The sequence below is a fragment of the Gracilinanus agilis genome, chromosome 5 (assembly GCF_016433145.1).
Source record: "Gracilinanus agilis isolate LMUSP501 chromosome 5, AgileGrace, whole genome shotgun sequence".
Lineage (NCBI taxonomy): Eukaryota > Metazoa > Chordata > Mammalia > Didelphimorphia > Didelphidae > Gracilinanus > Gracilinanus agilis.
In genome coordinates, this window is record NC_058134.1 from 116,084,334 (window position 1) to 116,097,934 (window position 13,601).

At 47.2% G+C, this 13,601-nt stretch overlaps 1 protein-coding gene across 4 annotated transcripts in view; it reads left to right on the forward strand.

Moving 5' to 3' along the window:
• The window catches only part of LOC123249483 (solute carrier family 23 member 1-like), a 45,035-nt gene extending 34,402 nt beyond the window's left edge, over positions 1-10,633 (forward strand). For 3 of the 4 annotated variants that reach the window (XM_044678518.1, XM_044678520.1, XM_044678519.1), the window contains 6 exons: positions 2,590-2,746; positions 4,202-4,455; positions 8,114-8,278; positions 8,896-9,004; positions 9,126-9,221; positions 10,061-10,633. In XM_044678518.1, the coding sequence (XP_044534453.1) occupies positions 2,590-2,746; positions 4,202-4,455; positions 8,114-8,278; positions 8,896-9,004; positions 9,126-9,221; positions 10,061-10,323 (1,044 nt within the window). In that variant the 3' untranslated portion in view covers positions 10,324-10,633. The other variant, XM_044678521.1, reaches the window with a different exon arrangement.
• The last annotated feature ends 2,968 nt before the right edge of the window (positions 10,634-13,601 follow it).

The window sequence follows — 13,601 nt, forward strand, 5'->3', positions numbered from 1 at the left end:
TTCCTTCCTTCCTTCCTTCCTTCCTTCCTTTCTTCCTTTCTCCTTTTCTTCCTTTCTTCTTTTCCACCTTGGAACTGGTAAGGCAAAAGAGCAGTATGAGCTAGGCAATTGGGGTTAAGTAACTTGTTCAGGGTCACACTGCTAGGAAGTATCTGAGGTCAGATTTGAACCCAGGACCTCTCTCTCTGGCCCTGGCTCTCAATTCACTGAGCCACCCGACTGTCCCTATCACCATCATTTCCAAATATGCTCCATCCCCTTCTCTACACAGTGAGTCTTACTGTGTAGCAAAGAAGAAAAAAGAACCCAGTTAATCTAAACCAACATTGCAAACCTAAACTAACACTCCAAATCAATAGTTCCTTACGTTTCTAAGCAAAGGAGAGTAATGCATCTCTTTTATTTCATCTTAGAGACCAAGCTTGGCCATTATACATGACTTTTAGTATTCTTTTATTCTTTTGAGTTTCACAGCTGTAGATGCTTATATTGTTCTCTTGCTTTACTTTTAACTTACTAATAGTTTTAGTAACTTTTCTTCCCCTCAAAAAAAGGAACACAAAAGTTCATTCAGCGTTTTTCTCTGGCTCCTCTTAATTGCATAACTGCATAATTTGAAAATTGGAAGGGGATCTAGAGACTATCTTTCTAGTCCATTGTTTTTTGACCTGAGATCCATAAGTTTGTTTTTAATTTTTTTTAAACTCTTACCTTCCATCTTGGAGTCAATACTATGTATTGGTTTCAAGGCAGAAAAGGGTATGGACTAGGCAATGGGGGTTAAGTGACTTGCCCAGGGTCACACAGCTGGGGAGTGTCAGAGGTCAGATTTGGATCTAGGACCTCCCATCTCTGAGCCACTTAGCTGCCCCCTTTAAAAATACTTTGATGCTTATATTAAATTTTGTTTCCTTTGTGATCTTATTTGATGTACTTAAAAACATCATTCTTAAATGGGGTCCAAGGGTTTCGCCAGGCTAACATATAGGGGTTCATGACACCAAAAAGGTTAAGAACCTCAGAGCTAGGTCAATCTAGACACAAAAGGCCTTTCTACCTATGACACACCTGACAAGTGGTCATCCAGCTTCTGCCTGAAGGCAACACCCATTACCTCTTGAGGCATTTCATTCCATCTTTGGATAGCCCTAACCGGGAAGAAGTTTTTCCTGACATCAAGCCCAAGTTGATCTCCTTGCAGTTTCTACCCATTACTCCTGGTTCATCCCTCTCCCACCTGACAGTCCTTCAGATACTTGAACACAGTCATTGGGCCCCACCTAAATCGTCTCTTCTCTAGGCTAAAAGGTTCGGACGGATCCTTCAAGAAATCTGGCAAAGTCAAAACTTTATGGAGTCTTGGTGGGAGGGCCAAGAACTAAAACCAGGGAGGAAAAAAGTTCTCTTTGAAATTTGTTTTTCTTGAGCCTTATATCTTTCTGTAATTCCTCTTTCTAAAGAGTACTGCAGGCCACTGTAGAGGAGAAGTCATGAATACCAAATTCTCCAAGTATCAAAACGGATCTACTCCCTTAGAGAGTCCTCTCCCAAGAGATTTTTACTGGTCTAGTCTTTAAAACAAGGTCCTGAGGCAAAAAACGTTCTCCTCTATATCATAGCATTCAAATCTGGTTTTCATTCTTGACAAAAGAAAACAGGGTTGGAGGTGACAAGGACTATTTTTGTTTGTTTGTTTGTTTGTTTGTTTTGGAGCAAGAGATCCTTTAATCTGGAGAGTAGGGAAGCTATTTCTAGAAATGACTGAGATGTTAAAACAAAAGATATCAACAAAAGTTATTTCTAAAAAAAAGAAGTCAGACAGGGAAAAGCAGGAAACTAGATCACTGGTGCTGACGAGTCACTCAGGGTCACTTGGGCTTTGCTCTCTTCTTCTCTGTCTCTCGGCAGTCCAGTAATGGTGACCGTCTTACTTGGGGGGCTAGCCTGCCCTCCTTGCTCTTTTGCCGTGTGTGAAGCCCTTTCACAAGTTATCTCATGTCATTCTCATAACAACTCCTGGAATCAAGCAGGACACGTCTCACTGTCCTTACTCAGGCTATGAAGTAGAAATGGTGAATCATGAAAGCTGCCCAAAGGCCAATTTTTGCCCAATGTAAGGAGAAACTTGCCAAAAATTTGAGTGAACTGCCTTAGACGTGGTGATTTTCACCCTTACTAGAGACATAGTAGAGGCTAAATAGTCATGTCTTGGGGATGCTAAAAAGGGCTGACTTTTGACTTTTTTTAAAGCCCTTCCAACGCCGAGATCTTTTGACTCTAATGAGAGAACTGAGCCTCCAAAATTAAGTGGCGTGTTCAAGGTCAGCTAGCTAAGAAGGGGGCAAAGCCCTAGACCTCCCCCCCAGCCAGCTGCTGCCCTTTCTGCTCCTACCTCTCCCTTAGACGAAGCTTATCTCTAGCCAATCCCTATCTGTCTCTATTGGTTATGAGAGTCCCATGGCCCGGAAACGACTTCTGGCTCCAGGGTAGCTCCTTATTCCCCATCATCTCCCTTTCCCTGAGGCAGGCAGCTCAGGCTAGGATGAGGGGAGTTTGCATGGAATGATTGAGCTGCTTCTCTCTGCACAGGTGCTGTTGGGACTTTCCATTTCTTGGATCCTCTGCTATGTCCTTACTGTGACCAATGCCTTCCCCTCGTCTCCTTCTGCATATGGTTACTTGGCGCGGACAGACACCAAAGGCAGCGTGCTGTCCCAGGCCCCTTGGTTCCGCGTCCCTTACCCAGGTATGGTCAGTGGCTTCTGTTCCTACCTGGTAGAAATCCTCAGGCGTAAGGAATAAGTCCTAGGTGAAGACAGCGGACCTTGCTTGCCTTCCCAAGCTTCCAGGATAGCCAAGAACTCCTCAGGCAGAGCCTGGCTGGATGTCACTCTTTCCCCAGCTGCCATTTTGATCCCAGTCTGGTCTCCGGAGTATGAGACCAAATGGAGCAACGAGGGGTCAGAGTGGGATATGAGGATATGAGGGTGGGCACAGAGGCAGCCTGGGGGGTAGAATATGGGTTCTTCTTGGCAAGTCTGAGAAGGCCTAAAAGACTCCAGACCAGACTAGAATCCAGGTTCCCTTTAGAGTGAATTCAGTGCCAGATTTCTTTGGAAAACAAGTCCTTCAAGAGAACTTTTGTCTCCAAGTTTCCTTAGACTGGCTCACAAGATTTCAGATCACTTGTTCTTCCCCCTGCTCCAGGCCTAACCCATTACTGAGTCTATATTTCCTTATTTAACCAGAACCAAACAAACCTTGGCGTGTCAGGGACTGCTAAGTAGGAAGGGAGGAAAGAAAGACATTAATCATCCATCCATCTTGGCTCATTCCCTGGCCCCAGGATGAAAAATAGGGTTCCCTCTAGCATATTTTTTATCTCAAGTGGGGTTAGTCTAGGACTAAGACACTAAATCCTTGAATTAGACCATTTCTTTTTTATTTTTTTTTAAACCCTTGTACTTTGGTGTATTGTCTCATAGGTGGAAGATTGGTAAGGGTGGGCAATGGGGGTCAAGTGACTTACCCAGGGTCACACAGCTGGGTAGTGGCTGAGGCCGAGTTTGAACCTAGGACCTCCTGTCTCTAGGCCTGGCTCTCACTCCACTGAGCCACCCAGCTGCCCCGAATTAGATCATTTCTGAAGAAATAAGGTCAGTTGTGCCCATTCGGCCCTCACCCTGGGTCCTCGGTGAGTTTGGGAAGGAAAGTTTCAAACTGCTGAGAGGTCTCGCCTGGGCTTCTTGGCTTATGACCGAAGGAGAGTCCCTCAGAAGAGCTATTCGGACCCTTCTCAGCTCCTAGATGTCTGCAAGGCCATCCCAAGAGGCGCCATGACTTCTGACGCTTTCTGCCCGGCCTGGCCTCGGATGGTCTGGCAGCCGCTTTCCCTTCCGGCAGGCAGGAGGAGGAGGGCAGGAATGCACATCCCAAAGGTCTAGTGGGATGGATGGAGGTCTTACAAGCTCCGCCAGTAGAGTATTCGTGGAAGGCTTTCAATTTTCCGAGGAACGCCCACGATCAAATGTTATTCTTGGGGCCCAGGTGCCGTGGGACCATCGTGAGCTACATCTATTGGGCCCTTTAACCAATGGCTCGCCTTCAGTCTGGACTTCCCAGACTTCCGAGGCCGAGGGCAGAAGGAAGGGGGAGAGAAGAGCCTGACTGCCCTACATTAATCGCTTGTGTTTCATTCCAGGGCAGTGGGGACTTCCGACCATCAGCTTGGCTGGGGTGTTCGGCATCATCGCTGGGGTGATCTCCTCCATGGTGGAATCCGTGGGGGATTATTATGCCTGTGCCAGGCTTGTGGGGGCCCCACCCCCTCCGAAGCATGCCATCAATCGGGGCATCGGGATCGAGGGGCTTGGCTGCCTCCTAGCGGGAGCGTGGGGGACCGGCAACGGCACCACGTCCTACAGCGAGAACGTGGGGGCGCTGGGCATCACCAGGGTAAGGTGGCCGGGGTTGTCGGGCCAGCCTGTTAGCTCAGCGTTCCCAGAGAAGCCAGGCTTGGTGGTGGTTGTTTTAATCCTTACCTTCTGCCTACTAAGTGTGGGTTCCAGGGCAAAGAGGACTGTCGGGTAGGCAATTGGGGTAAAGTGACTCGCTCAGGGTCACCCAGGGAGGAAGTGCCAGAGGCCAGATTTGACCCCAGGACCTTCCATCTCCTGGCCTGGCTCTCCATCCATGGAGCTATCTGGCAGCTCCAAGTCTGTGGATTCTTCCCGGAGCATCCTAGGAGGATAGATTTTAGACCTGCAAACTAATCTTAGAGGCCCTAATCTTATCTTCTTGTTTTACATATAAGCAAAGGGAAGCCTAGAGGGTAAGGAAGGGGACTAGAATAGTACCTATCTACTCCTAAATGTATTTGATCTTTTTTATAACTCTGAGAGGTAAATACTCTGCTATTATTATCCCAATTTTACAGTTGAGGAAACTAAGGCAGGCAGAGGTTAAGTGACTTATCCAGGGTCATACAGCTTGTATGCATCTGAGGCCAGATTTAAACTTAGTCTTCTAGGCCCAGCACACTTACCCATGGCACCACCTCACGGCAACTTTAAATAGCAGAAACGGAATTCAAACTCCAGGCTTTTGACTCCAAATTTTCCATTATATCGTGTTACCCCGTGCCATATTTTAGTCTTTAAACATTTTTTTGTTTTGGTAACCATTCTGGTGACTCATTTAAAAGTGAGATAGAAGATGGCCTGGGATCTTTGTATCACTCCCAGCGAATATAAGGAATGCTTAGATGCTAAGTGAATAAAGAACGTAATGAATGAAGGGGCTGTCATAATAATGTAATAATCATGTAACGATGTAATACTGACAGCCAGAGGAGGAGCCGGCCATGGAGGCGACGGTGTGGGCCAGGCCCAGAGGCCCAGAGAGAAGATGCAGGAAGCAAAGGCTCGGCCCCAGCTGGCAGAAAGATGGGCGGGACTCTCCCCTGCTGGGCACCCGACTCCTGCGACTTCCCATTGGGGTTTCTACAAGCGAGGCAGGAAGGGAGAGAAGGGCTGCAGCGTTTCTCCGTCCTCAGTAACTCGGCTCTTAGAAGGTTCGAGCTCCGTCCCTGTTAGGCGTTAGATGAAAGGGAGCAAACAGCCAGCTCTAGGACTACAGCGAAGGGCTTGCTGAGTAATCGATGTAGTGAAGGGCCCTGGTGAGAGGTTGAGGTAAAACCAAGAACTAGCTAACAGCCACCTTCTCGAATCTGAGTTTAAGATGTTGAAGGACTTCCTGGGATGGCCCTCAGCTGACCCAAGGGACCAGCCCTGGGTGGGAACATAAAGTGGCCTCTTGTGTTGGAAATAAATGAATCTTTGGTAAAGGAATCATCGCTGAATCAGATGATGTTCCTATGTGGCTTGCAGTGATGCTTTGATCCTACCTAGCCTAAAAGCGAATGCCATGTTGTCACCCCACCCCCAGGGCCCCAAAGGCAGAAGGACAAATGAGAAGGGGAGTGGCCAGGGGTCCGCAAGCTCTTAACCCCAGGTTGGAGCATGCCAGGTTCTGTGTTCTAACTAGGGCCAACTGCCAACTTGCCCCATGGAAATACGGCAGTATGGTTTTCTGTATTACAATGAGGCTCAGTCAACTGGCATTTAGTAAGCACCTACTATGTGCCTGTTAAACTTTGGGAATAGCCATGCAAATAGAGATAAAGACTTCCCCTGGAGGAGCTTACCTTCTTAGGAGCAAGACAGCCCATAAAAGGCCGGTAAAAAGGGGTCCGGAGACAAAGGCACCAGAGTGGGGAAATGGTAGAGAAAATCCTGACTTGTCCTGGAGAGATAGGACATGCGGTTGGCCTTAAATGGAAGTTCTTGGAGCAGCCGTCCAAATCCCAGGGAGAGGCCCTGGAGGCGGATGGTGCTTCCAGGCTGGAGTGAGTTTCGGGGCATCCGGAGAAAGGCCTGAGTCTATCCCGAAGGGCAATGATGATCGCCTTCCCTGGCTCTGGAGATCCAGAAATCAGCCCGTGTAGCCTAGCACTGGCAAGAGTACAAATACTAAAAACAGGCAGCTTTATATACCAAAAAGAGTCATCCAGGGGGCAGCTGGGTAGCTCAGTGGATTGAGAGTCAGGCCTAGAGACGGGAGGTCCTGGGTTCAAATGTGACCTCAGATACTTCCCAGCTGTGTGACCCTGGGCAAGTCACTTGACCCCCATTGCCCACCCTTACCACTCTTCCACCTAGGAGACAATACACAGAAGTTAAGGGTTAAAAAAAATAAAAAATAAAAGTAAAAAAAAAAAAAAAAGAGTCATCCATTTGGAAGCTGGGATCTGTGACATAAAAAAAAAAAAAGCTCAAGATACCCTGCCCAATGGAGCAGGATAGGAGAGGTTCTTTCCCTGGACTGCCACAAGAAAAGAGCAATATTAGAACACTTTCCCTCTAATCGCCTCAGAGAAAAATGGTGAGAGAGTGTGTCTGGCCTACAACAATAGGCGGTCGTCCCAAGAAAAGCCTCGGGGCACCAGGTCTAGGCATTAGGGACCCCCCAGAACTAGACAGAAAAAGCCAAGAGAATTTGGAAGAGAGTGAAAGCAGATGGAAAAGGGAAGAAGAGAGGAGAAAGAGAAAAGAGAAGAGCTGCCGCTAGCACGCCGGGACCCAAACTGACTTCGGGCCCTGTGGATGCCCCCAAGCCACATCCGACATTAACTTCTCGGAGCTCGCCAAGCTTTCTGAAAGGTGCGCCGGCTTTTCCAGGCCATGGAGGGCACAATTCACCGATCTGCCCATCTCTAGTGGTCGGTGAAAAGTAGTACTTTTCAGGAAGGGTAATAAACACAGTGAAGGCCATACAGATGGAAGAAGACTTATTTGATTCACATCCCATAGATTCAAAATGAGCTCTTAAGAACATGTGAGGGGCACGCCTGACCTTTGAAGGCAATATCTTGGACGTCTCCGCAAATTTCGTGTAACATATAAGAGGAGTGTGCAAACTGAGGCCCGGTTCTGCCCCCGCAGAGCCTTTAGTCTAATTGGAAAGATAAGACAGATAACTAGATAAGGAAGAAACAGACATAGACACAGACATAGATATAAACATATGGAGAATTACAGATACACAAATGTACATGTATAAGATATAGAATGCATGAAAATAATAGAAAACCATTACACACCTTTGTTTGAAGAAATGTAAGAGCATGCAGTTAACTATGCATAAGTGTTGGGAGTACCCAGAACAAAGGAATAATTTTAGGGAGCTCAAATTGATTTGTGGTGGTAGTCGATGAACAAATAATTATTATGTGCCTATTAGAGGCCAGGCCCTGAGAGATACAGTCCCAAGGACTGAAAATGATCTTTATTCATATAAAGCTTATGTTTCAAGATGATACAAAAAATATATACAAATAGACAGGAAATCGGAGCTCACAGTTCACTACCGCTTCCTTTCGAATTCTCTCCTTGGAAACAGAGCGGGATGGTGACTCTCTACCTCATCTGCTTGAGTAGATTGTTCTAGCAGGAGCTGGCCTGGCCCCGCGGAAGCCACGTGGAGGCTCTGTGCCCTCCTCACAGGCTAGCTGGTCCCAAGTGCTCCTATTTCTCCCCCTTCCCTTTGGCTGCAGGTGGGGAGCAGGATGGTGATCATTGCTGCTGGCTGTGTGCTCATTCTGATGGGCATCTTCGGGAAGATTGGGGCTGCCTTTGCCACCATCCCAAGCCCCGTAATTGGGGGTATGTTCCTGGTGATGTTTGGGGTCATCACAGCTGTGGGAATTTCTAATCTACAGGTAAAGAAAAGCATTTTTTTTCTATTTAATTAAATATTTATAAGCACCTACCATTTTCAAGGCACTGAACCTTGACCTCAAGACAATCTGCCTCAAAGGAGCAGAGAAATTTTGGAATAAATTCTTTGGGATTTGGATTATGAAATGGTAGGACCGGGGTTAGGAGGAAATTCCCTGATTCTGCAACACCCCACCTCTCAAATGACAATGGCCCAAATCTGAATTTCCCTGTGAGAATAAAGTGGCTTAGATTAAACAAAACAAAACAATGTATAAAAGAACTTCCTACTTTTGACTCTCGTTAGACAGTCAACTCCTCACGTGTGGATTAACTAAACAGGTATATAATTATAATTATGTGGATTAACCAAGCAGGTATACTTCCTGAATCACACTAGCCAAGCGCAGCTTGGTGTGACAGCGTGACAAGTAGTACTCGTCCCTCTTAGCCCTTTGCCATCCCCATCCCGTGTCCAGTCATCCCACGTGACTTCTCCTTTGCCGAGAGAAGGGAGCCTCGCCTTCCTGGGTCCTCACTTCTAGTTTTGAGCAAGAGGCTCCCCCTGGGTGGTAGGAGTAACTCACAGGACTTCTGCAGGGATTCCTTCTCCCTGCAGTATGTGGACATGAACTCTTCTAGGAACCTCTTTGTCTTTGGCTTCTCCATCTATTCTGGGCTGACCATTCCTAACTGGGTGAACAAGAATCCAGAACGAATCCAGACAGGTGAGGATCTGCGGAGTCGATGGACGACCAGATTTATACTTAATATTGTCCCTGTGCCGAGGGCACACCTGCGGAAGCTCCCTGACTCCTCTCCCCCCGCCTTCTCTTATCGCCGCTGTAGGGATCCTCCAGTTGGATCAGGTCGTCCAGGTTCTGCTCACCACCGGCATGTTTGTGGGGGGATTCCTGGGCTTCCTACTTGACAACACCATCCCAGGTAAGGCGGGTCACCGCGGCTTCTGCCCCCCCGCAGAGCTGGAACGTGTGTCAGAGGATAAGCCGAGGCCCGCAGAGCCTCTAGTCCAGTCTTCATCCCCGGTCAGGCAGTTAGCAAACAGCGCCTGAAGTTTGTGCGGGGAGTGAGAGGAGAGCGTAGAAAGGAGAAGCCGTCTGACACCAGCTCTGCAGGCCCCGCCTGCCCCTCCGAGGAGGCGGCTCACACACACAGGATAGAACAAGCGCTCACTTACCTTCTCAGGACAAACGGAGAACGTGTGCCGAGGAGGGCCAACATGAGAAACAGAGGAAAGTTTACTAATGGGACGAGGAGCACGTTGGGTGGTGCACTGTAGAGCAGGAAAGACACTCCATGGAGGAAGAGGAAGTGTGTCTCAGACCCACAGAATGGGGAGGTAGCCAGCACACTATAAGAGTAGCACAGCTTTGGGCCCTCCCTGCCGTTAGCCATTAGTGGGATTTGGGGAAAAATCATTTCCTTTCTTGACGTCTTGATTTTATCCTCTGCGAAGTTATAGTCAGGCTAAATTATCGTTAGAGTATCTTCCATTTCTAAATGTTTGTGGTTCCAAGTGTCTGTCGGGACAGCAACTCTTAGTCCTACCAGAAGGTCTGGAACTGGACTCAGAACTGGAAGGGCCTTCATTTAGTTCAATCCCCTCATTTTACAGATTAGGAAACTGAGGCTATCTAGTACATCTTTGTGACAGGAACCTCCCCAAAGGATCTGCCCCAAAGAAGGGAGTTCCTTACCATGACCTAAATGCTAACGCTCCACAGGGCTTGGCCCACTCTTGACTTCTTATTCCCTCTTATTAGGAAGTCAGGAAGAGAGAGGACTCGTAGCGTGGAGCCAAATACACGAGGACTCGGAGGAGGCCCTGGACGTCTTGGAGGTCTACAACTTCCCTTTTGGGATCGGCACAAAATTCTGTGCTGCTTCCTGGCTCCGGTATATCCCCTTTTGGCCCAAACCAGAATCTGGAGGGGAGGCGGTGGAAAGGGAGCCTCATCTCCCCGAGGAGAATGGTCACGCTTCCCTGGGAGCAAAAGACAAGGTGGATATTGAGACCAGAATGTGAAGAGCTGCTTCTTCCCCAGCCAGAGACATCCCTGAAGACATGGCCGTCTTGTGAGGCCTCCATTCTCGGCTGGATGCCTCATAGGACTTTCCTCTGGGATAAAGTGAAACAGATATTAAACTGTAACCATCAGCCATCTTCAAACCCAATTCTCTTATGACAAATCATTCCTCCTCCACATCCTTGTATCCCCCCTTTAGTATCAATGAAATGTATACCCTGAAATATCCGACACACTCATTTTATTATTGGCAAGTATTGGAATGGGGAGGGGAGAAATGGCAGTGGGAGTAAAACTGTGTCGAAATGGTACGGTTTTCTTCATTAACCCGAAGACTCGTCCTCTCCCAAGGGGCCGTGCTGAGAGGGGGAGGGACGGGGGTGGGGTGGGGGGAGCTGAGCAGAGCTCTGGACAGCTCCACAATCCTGACCAGTGTGGTGGGAGCAGTGACTCCCTACAAGGATTTTTTTCATAGAAGGCCTTAAAAGCATCCTTGTGACTTTAATGGCTGTAAAGGACTAAGATTCAGGCCATTGATGTGGCTTCCCGGTGGTGTAAGTACAAAAGGAAGGCCACCAAGAGACAGGAATTGACCCTCAGACTTGCCAGGTCTGACGGACGGAGGAAGCGGCCGAGAATCTTTCTGTGCTGTGGCCAGCAAACCTCCTTGGGCTGACTGTTAGATGGACCACACGTGGCTGGTTTCATTCCAGTTCCAAACCTGAAGCAGAAGCCCAGCCTGAATCGGGTCCAGACATCATCCCCCAATTTCCTGCCTTCCATCTTAGAATCAGGATGCAAATAGAAAAAAAAAACCTTACTATTCTAAACTAAAGTTGCAGCCAGTTCTACATCCTGAGCAAGTAATTAAATGAGTTCTTGGGCTTGCCATCTACTTGTTAATAGTTATATATTCATGTGTAAGATTAGGTCTTCGAAGTATCTTATTCTTTCCGGACGATACCGAGATAATATCTTCAAAAGAGGAGAATGAGACAAAGACGGGAGCGTTTTCTGATTCAATGGCGTAGTAAATTTTGAGAAAGCAAGATCGGACTATTTTCTCTAAGAACTAGAATACATACAACATCATTGGTTTCTAGAGGTTTCTAATGGGATATACAGGCTTTGGGTGTTTCAGTAACAAGTTCTCAAAATTAGATTAAAGGTTTTACATATAAAATTGCATTGATAATTGTAAAGAAAATGAAATTATTTTCCTGTTTTGAAGTCTCTAAGAATATTAAGAACTCATTTTCCAAGTCAGGCCCTCGTGAATCTATTTTTCCTTTTTAAAGATTCTTTCTTTGGCCTGTTGATGGCAGTGCCCATGTCAGGTACGGGTTTAGGGAAAGATGGGAACAGCAAGCGGTAGGTAAAAGCTGAAATTCTCTGAAGTTATTATTTTTTCGGAGACTTAGCAGGAAGGGCTGGAGAATTCTAAATGGAATGGGGAAGCAGGAAGTGTGGCCTCTCTCTCTGAGACACACTCCATGGTGGTTGGGACAAGCTGTAACTGACCCTGGGAAACCTCAGAGGAAGAGGAGTTTGTACCCTATTTCCCTGGGATCCTGAAGGAAGACTGACATCTACTTGTGGGAGACTTTGGTAAGAGACTATTAATCCCAAGCTGAGTTGCAGGTTAACTTGGGCTGGGTCAGCTCCCAGAATCTACCCACCTGAAGGAGTGCAGATAGTGGTCCTGGAGGAACTGCAGCATCACTGGAGTGTGACAGGACTCTGCTGTGAGGATACCCACTTCAGCCCTGCTATTCTCCGGGCCCTGCCTGCTTTAGGTCTCAGTTCAGTGTAGATAAGTCCCTCCCCTGACCCTGTGGTTTGCCCTTAGTCTGGAAGTGTAGAAAGCCCTATTCCAATCCTTTAGAGCAGGGGTCGGCAACATATGGCTCTCGGGCCATAGCTGGCTCTTTTGCGGGCCAGATATGGCTCTTTCTGTAGGAGCCATAAAGTCCATTTTTTTTCAGGCACTGTTACAGGAGTGGCACTGTGAGCACTGTACGGCTCTCACGAAATTACATTTTAAAAAATGTGGCGTTTATGGCTCTCACGGCCAAAAAGGTTGCCGACCCCTGCTTTAGACCATAGTTCCCTTAATTAAATTTGTTACAAGCTCTTGTCATTTGCTTGCTAGTTTCCACAGGCCCTTGTCTAGATGGGGCAGGGGGACAGTTAGGCCTAACTGCCACTTCTGTCACCAGACATTTTCCTTAGCAGTTAAACCCAGTCTCCCTGACTTGTTTGGTCCCACCTTTTGTCATTCCTGTCTCCTTCACACCCTCCTGAACCCACATATAATATTTAAGTTATCTGCCCTGCCTTTCCCATAAGACTCATTTCTTATAGCTTTCTTTAAGAGGCTCAGAGCCTTGAGCTGGTTTTTGACATATCACCTAGTTATTTAAAAAACCAACCACCAGCTTTAGAAGGTTATACTAAAGTGTACTGGATCTTGTTCCTGGCAGATTTTAGCAGAATCACCAGGAATCTCTGCAAGTGACTTGGAACCAGAGAGGCAGATCTACCAAGAGAAACCCTTTCAGAAATGCTCTGAGAATGAGATCTAGTCTAGAATATTCAAGCCAAGCTGTTTCCAGAGTCCACACCACTACCCGGGACATGTGGGACTCGAGATGAAACGTGATGACTAGATGGATGTTGGGAATAGGTCATGAGGAAACTCGGTATTATTTATATTGATGTTCCTTATTATATCGCTTTGGCCTTTTGTTTCATGGCGCTTATGTTTGCTGAGTTTTTTTAAATTTACCTTGGTAGTAGGGATATTTTTCCTCTCCAATTAGCCCATGGTAATCCCTCTAAGGAATTCGATTTATAGCCCCACTTGGTTTACCCAGAGAGTCTCTACAAGCAGGCTTGTTTCCTGAAGGGGGTATTTGAGATTATGACTTGCTTGTACCCTTTGTGCCTCTCACCTCATCTCTTCAAAGCCCTTTAAGGTAGACTACATCCATGCAGACATCCCTCCTAGATTAAAAAAGTGTTTAAAGAAGTGATCTTGGGGGCCAAGAACCCCAGAATCAAAGGAGAGAAGTTATAGCAAAAGAGTGCAATTGCATTTTGCCTCTCTATCCTCTCCATTGTGAAGTTCCAACTTCTTTGAAGCCGGCTGAGCCTGGGCAGGCCCAAGAGGCCCCTCTCCCGGGCCCCTCCCACAAGAAGAAAGCTCCAAGCCTGTGTTTCCACTCCCTTCAATGCTGCAAAAACTGGAGATCAAGGTTCTGGGTCTTTGTGCCAC